This window comes from Quercus robur, chromosome 12, assembly GCF_932294415.1.
Source record: "Quercus robur chromosome 12, dhQueRobu3.1, whole genome shotgun sequence".
NCBI lineage: Eukaryota > Viridiplantae > Streptophyta > Magnoliopsida > Fagales > Fagaceae > Quercus > Quercus robur.
Genome location: NC_065545.1, coordinates 38026065 through 38033100, shown reverse-complemented (window position 1 = coordinate 38033100; position 7036 = coordinate 38026065). Strand labels below are relative to the sequence as shown.

The 7036-nt window shown below is 33.7% G+C and overlaps 1 protein-coding gene and 1 non-coding gene across 2 annotated transcripts; one reads left to right on the top strand and one right to left on the bottom strand.

The window, feature by feature from the left end:
* Positions 1–1655: 1655 nt before the first annotated feature.
* On the bottom strand, positions 1656–1727 carry TRNAC-GCA (transfer RNA cysteine (anticodon GCA)). Its single transcript has one exon. It is a non-coding gene; the product is annotated as a tRNA-Cys (tRNA).
* A 3662-nt stretch (positions 1728–5389) lies between these two features.
* On the top strand, positions 5390–7004 carry LOC126709698 (uncharacterized). The gene is made up of 2 exons (XM_050410025.1): positions 5390–5609; positions 6214–7004. The coding sequence occupies exons 1-2, from the start codon at positions 5438–5440 to the stop codon at positions 6732–6734; spliced, it is 693 nt and encodes a 230-aa protein (XP_050265982.1). The 5' UTR covers positions 5390–5437; the 3' UTR covers positions 6735–7004.
* The last annotated feature ends 32 nt before the right edge of the window (positions 7005–7036 follow it).

The following is a 7036-nucleotide window of genomic DNA, read 5'->3' as shown; positions in this document are numbered from 1 at the left end:
TACAGCAGAAACCTTTTACCGCTTCAGAACCTCTGAACTTTTCAATATATGAATGTCACCCATTTGCACGGATCTCAGTACGTGACTAACTCCAACAACTTGAAGATGTTGTTGGCTGTAAAGTTCTTTACTTCATCAACGATGAAGATCAAGAAGTACTTGGTTACAAAAACCTAAGGTGCAAAAGATGCAGTAACTTCTTGCAGAGAGAATAAGGCACTAGGTCACTTTCTGTGTATGTTCTCCATCTATAACGGCCTTTAAAATAAGTTTTATTTATGTCTAGAGTTGTGAGAAAAGAAACCTTACACATACATGTCAGCTAGGGCCAAAAATCAGATTTGAAAATTCTGATATCGTAGATCTCGACAGATTCAGCTTTTGTCGAGCTTCTGTCGAGTTTCATTCTTAAATCTCGATAGATACTATTTCTATCGAGGTATCTGTCGAGTTTTAATGAACAACTTTTCTTCACTTGTTTCTTGGTCCAATCTTAATGGGTTTAACACTTGACTTGAACTCTTATTTCTTAAAGTACTAAACCTATCCTAGATCTATCCAATTATAAGTAAAGTGCATTTTATCAAAGAATTAGTCAATTACATAAAATATGTCCTTAACAATATAGTAACTATGTAAATTTACATTATTTATTTTGCATTTACTTTTTTTTTTATTCTTTCTTTACATGTCTCGAGGATGAAAGAAGAGAGTGGTTGGAGAAGAAAGAGAAATAATTAAACAAATCAAGAAAAATTGATATTTTAATGAAATATAGTGTAAACTAAATAATATTAATGTAGGGTGTTTTGAAATGTGAGTAGTTGTCTCTTATGCTAAAATAGACGAATTTTTTTGCACAAGCTATGCAAATGCACTTAAGTTTAAACAAAAATTCTAAGATCACATAATAAACCATAACTCTTCCACAAATGTTCATATGACAAACTGTGAATAGTAGAAAAAAAATAGTAGGTCCATGTAAAAGTGACATGTTGCTAGTCACACTCTCACAATTACTAAAATTACTCTACTTTAAAACCTTGACTCAAATGAGTGGCTGACTCAAATGCCTTAAAATTACTTTCATAAGAGGAAAGGTCCTCATTGGAATTTGCTGAAGCCAAAAGCTCCAGCAGCTCATTGTCAGGTGATACTTGAGTCTTGACTTGATGAAAGTAAAAAAAAGATGCAACAGCAGGTAATGCTTGGTTTTCATGAGTTCTTTGTTTATACAAAGCATTTTTATAAGGATCCATTGGTCTCTCTTGCTAGACCTTATTAATGTAGAACCACTCCTTTATGCCCTCCAAACACGCTCTTACTTACCCTTTTCCCCTTTGCTGATTGCTTTCCTTTTTTTGAGCTTTGGTTCACATGGTTACAAACTTTAGCTGACTTTTCTTTAAGTTATTTCTGTTAAAGTAGTTTCAGCGAGCAACCAAAACTTGTATTTTTTTTTTTTCTTTCTTCTCACGTGTTAACAAGTGTTTGTAGTCACGGGTTGGGCTTCAAAAAGAAGTGGTTTTGGTCTGATTTGTGGGCCTTGGCCTCGAAACTCTGCTGCCCAAAAAGAAAGTCATATATGCCGAAATTCTAAGCAAGTCGCGTAAAAGCAATTATAGGAAAAAAAATATTAACAAACTTATAATATGAGGGCCCAACCGGGTTCGAACCGGTGACCTCTTGATCTGCAGTCAAATGCTCTACCACTGAGCTATGGACCCGTCTGTACCAAAGTTATGCAAAGATTATATAGATTCTAAAGTCCATACGTGTCAACTAGTTTCAGCTAAGGAAAAGAAGAGTCCAGGATGACCCTGAACTTTGTCAAGCCCTAGAAACCAAATTATTAGAACAATACATCATGAACAAGTTTATGAATATAAGAGTTTATTCAATGAAACATAGAGTATTAGAAAAATTATAAACAAGATAAAGTTACCAAAAAACCACAATCTCAAGGCACAAAACAGAAATCAAAAGCTTCAGGAGCTGCAAACAAACAAAACAGCAGCATATGGCATTAAGCAACAATATCTCATCTTGCCAGGGCGTAGTCAGGATTTTTTACTAGGATCGAATTACATATTTATATGTTAGTTATAATTTATAAATATATATGATATTTAAAACGATCAAATTTAAAATATAATAATATTATTTCTAAACTCAAATCAATGTATACAAATTGCCTAATTTGCTATAAACATGTACCAATTTTCTTTTTTTCTTTTTTAAAAAAGGAACTTAATATCTCCTATAAAAAAGTTATGCTTGACGTTGATCCATTGTAGTATAAAATTAATTCATTATTAATTCTGTAGGGACACGATTTGCGTTAAACCACAATAGGGTTGGGTTCGCACGTAAATGGACCCATACAATATCATTTGTAGAGAGTGGGATCGAAAGGCTAAGTCATGTTTACTCGGCTGTGGTTTTGTTAAGTTGTTCAGGCATGATTTAGAGGTGTTCACCCCTTTTTGGTCCTTTTCTTTCCGGAAGGATCCCCCTCTTTAGGTTGCAAACTTTCCTTTTATATTAGCATGCATTCAATTTCCTTCGTCCACGTGTAGGGTCGAACTTTCCTAGCCTGACACTTGTCCCATCAGTTTAAGACCCGAGTTGTTGGGAGTGGTTGAGTAGGCTAAAGAGACACGACTCTGTGAGAGGCAAAGCTCCGTCTAGGGCAGGTAGTTTGGGCAGCCTTTCCTAGATATTTTTAGATTTCTTACAAGATTATCCCTATGCCTCTTTTACCCTTTTCCTTAGTGTAGCTCTGGGCTAGCCGAGGGCTGTACCTTCCTCGGCGGTTTCTATGGCCTATTGGTGCTTTGCGTTTGTTGGGCTGGGACTACTATCCTCTTCGGCCTGGGCCTTAAGTATTCCTGTGAATAGGTGGATCTGGCCCATCTGTTGTCGGGCCCCACAAATTCTATGTGAAATTTCTTAGCAATTTTCTTTTCAAACCTTGAAATAATAATAGTAATCTCATCTCTAGGGCAACCTAAATTCTCTTCTAAAAATAAGTCAAGGTTAGCGCAACTTATCAAGCACCTAAATCCAAAATTAAAAGATAAAATTAGCTGGAGAAATATGAGATGATGAGAAAAAGAAAAAATTTGTGAAAAAAAAAAATCATAAGTTCGAGCAATGTTGCTAGTGCACAAAACATACACAAGAAATATTGTGCACTTTTGGATGAAAAAACTTAGTACCCCAAATTATTACGTAACTTTTTTGCCACAACTTTGAAGTGACAGAGTATGAGTGGTGAAGAAAAAATTGCAAATCTATGTGTAGACAATCACTCACAATTTGCAATATCAAAATTGTAGCAAAAAGTTATGAAATAAATTGTGATCCTAAAACCACTCTTTTGGATGCAAAAAACACTGTGCATTGCACTCTTTTGGATGCAAAAAAACACTGTGCATTGCACTCTTGCAACGATGTCCAACCCTACATGAACCCTACATGGAAGTGTTCAAATTCAATTGTTTAATTGAACTCAAATTCAGATGTCTAATGATCAGCCTAAGAGTTAGTTAATTTCGTTGTTGAATAAATAATCTACAATTTGAATTATGCGGCACCAATAAAAAAGGTGACTGATTTTATTTATTTATTATTAATTGGTGAAAAACTTGAAGTTATTGAAGAATAATGTCTACCTAAAATTCGGACCCCTAAAATAAAGGTTATTTTGGCTATTTTCTATTTAATGATTTATGGATCAATTTGTATTAATATAAAATGATCTTATAGTTAAGAGCATTGTAATTCAATTAACATAAAGCCTCTTATTGTTGAATAAGAGATTTGAGGTATGAACCTAACTTACACCGTAAAACCAATTGGTATCTTGGTTGGATAATAAAGAGCAACTATATGTTGAAATTCTATCATATATAATAATAATAATAATAATTAAAAAAAAAAGGTTAGATAAGCACCCTGTATGATAGAGTATTCCTTTTATGAATCGTTACAATAATGGTGAATGATTACTATTACTTTTTCCTAACATATTTAAGTTCTGGAATAAATGATAATTTATTATGGTATTAGTACAAGTAGTCTTTTGTTTATTTATTTATTTTTTTGAGAAGAAGATCTTTCATTTGAAGTTTAAACTATGTCTTTGCATCAATCCGTTCAATCCACCCAAAGCGTTCAACCCATTTTGTCTTGCACCAACCCACACGGATATGATATTGATTTTCATGCTAGTTGGATTATTAAAGAGGAGGGACAAGCTTGGTGGTAGGTTGAGCACCAAGACCCAACCCAATTTGTCTATATTTATATTCATTGCTCTTTTGTCTTTTTCTCATATATGTGTGTGTGTTAATTTCAAGATTACACATGTTAATATGAAAAATGAATGATACTTTCCTCTATATTTGTAAGCATACATAGTGACATGAATATGGTAGTTATACCTTCTTTATTTTTGTGGAAAAAAAGTTAGAAAATACTCATAACTTAAGCTGTGTTTATTTTGATTTATGGAAAAATTTATCCAAAAATGGTAAAATAAAGTTTAAATGTTAGTTTACAACACATAACTAAAATTAACCTACTTAATCCACTGAATCAAAATTACCCAAATTTTCAACTGACTTGCCATTTTGAAGGTTGGTGGGTTGATGGCAATTTGGTTGAAATTCTTCAACCTATTGAATTCAACCCACACATAATTTTAGTTAAAAATATGTCTCAATTTTACCTCCTATTTAAAACTTTTTGAATTGAATGGTAATTTATTAAGTTAATCTTATAAGACCTAAATCTATTGTTCATTTAAAAAAAAAAAAAAAAAATATATATATATATATATATATATATATAATTATCATTTTTAATTAATTAAAGAAGAAAATAAAAAGAAAAGCTCTAGAACTAGAAGTACCTTTTATTTTGTTTAGGAAAATATACACGACTTGTGTCCGGTGTCCAATACTCCTCCTTAGGAAAACATCTATAGAATTATATTGGGCGTGGGAACAATTAAAGTGTGCTTAATTTTAACCCGGAGCATATATAGCACTATAAACTTAAATAAATCACTTATGAGATTGGGTTTTCGGAAAATCTTGATGGATACAACAAAGTCAAGCTTGAACAAAATCAATTCAGTGCTAAGCGTCATTTGAAAAACTTAATCTGTCAAAATAATGTATTGTGCCTTATTAGCCTAATCATAGGCCCCATTTAACATCAAGATTTTCATTATTAACTGGATTAGCAACATCATGGGACCTTTAGGCTCAAGGGTACCACTTTGATCTAGCCAATAGCAAAGTGACACGTGTCCTTAATGGGTGGACAAGGTTTAAGGATAAGATATTGCATTTGATGATGTGTTTTTTGAGGACCGTATGTGGAAAGTGTGAGGTAAATGGATTAGTCATCTACAGTCTACAGATAGATGGCTTGTTGTTGCATCTCAAACACCATATGTTATGGGAGGAACAGAAGCCCATATAGCTTATTTGGCTGGAACATAGGCAAGAAAAATTTTGATGAGAGGCCACGGACCACGTACCATGATATCGATCTTCCTTTCTCTCTTTCTTTGGTTGATAAAACATTCCTAAGGGGTACTCTCTTTCTCTCTCTCTCTCTCTCTCTCTCACAATTGCTATGCACATGCATTACTAAGAACATAATAGATAAGTTTAGCAAAAAAAGAACATGATAAAATCTATTAATGTGCATCTGTTTTCATAATATTAGCCTCAATCTTATGTCCTTTCCCAGATTAATAAGGATTAGAATAGAATTTTGATAAGATTTGGAATCATGTGGCGCATCAGAGAGTAAACTGATCAAATCACATGGTCTTGGGTTGTTCCTTGTTTTATTCTATATGTTTTGTATGAAAAGGTATTCTGAACCCTATTAGTAAATCTGGCCAAAAAGAAGAAGACTATGAACTATGACAATTCTCAATTCTGACACATATTTGGACAAAACTAAGTAAACTAAAATGTTTAGTATACGTCAAGAGTCTTATAACTAAAATATTTAATACACGTCAAGAGTCCTATAGCTTAACCAGAACATTTTGATGTTTTTTAAAAAGAACTTTAGGGTTCAAGTCCCCTACTTTTGTGATTATTGAACTATAAATTTTTTTTATTTAAAAAAGAAGTATTAATAAGCTACAATCAGTGACCTAAATTTCTGATTGATTATGATCAGGGAGGGACCTCAAATGCTGCTACAAGGCCACCATTGATGGATTTAGCGCGACTAGTTTCCACAGTTTTTGTGACTTTAAGGGACCATGTGTGATAATTGGGTACACAAACAAGTCCTTCAAGTTTGGTGCATTTAGCCCTGAAGGTTATAGAAGCACAGATGATTATTATGATAGTTTTGATCCATTCCTATTCTATTGGGCAGACAATGAGAAAATTGAACCCATCATTCTACCAAAGATAGGAGGCAGTGGTGCAGCCCTTTTTGATTATTCTCGGGGTGGGCCCCAATTCGGGGCTGATGGGCTGCTCATTGGGCCTCCTCTAGCCCCGGTTATGGGTGGCTTTGCAGGGCCAGACACCAATTCAGGCATTGGTGATCTGAGGCAAGCAAAATCTAGACTAGGATTGTCATATGCTAAAAGGGAAGATGGGAAAGAGTCTCTTTTTGGAGATGAGACTAAGGCTACCCTTGAAGAAGTTGAAGTTTTTTGCAGTCCTCAAATTGCAAGCTTATACTGAAGTGCATGGAACAAGTAAGAATAAAAGTTTATACAATTTTTGGTGTTGTTGTTAAAGCGTCCAGGTTTCTTCGAGTACTATTCTTAGGCTCTTGATTATAGGTACATGTTTCTTGTGTAGCAGGTCATGTCTATAGTAACATATATGGTCAATCAAAAATCATTTTAGCCACCTCATTCTTCTCAAAATATGTGAAAAGAGTTGTCAAGTATACAGAACACCTATGTTACTACTTTTCAACTATATATCCATCAATGAACTTCGATGTCACACTTTTTTTCTTCTTTGTTTCATTGTCAATA

Bases quoted from the DNA above. Each gene is read 5' to 3' on its own strand.
- LOC126709698 (XM_050410025.1), top strand. From the start codon at position 5,438: ATGGCTTGTTGTTGCATCTCAAACACCATATGTTATGGGAGGAACAGA. The intron at 5,610-6,213 runs GTACTCTCTTTC...GATTATGATCAG, and splicing joins TGATAAAACATTCCTAAGGG to GGAGGGACCTCAAATGCTGC.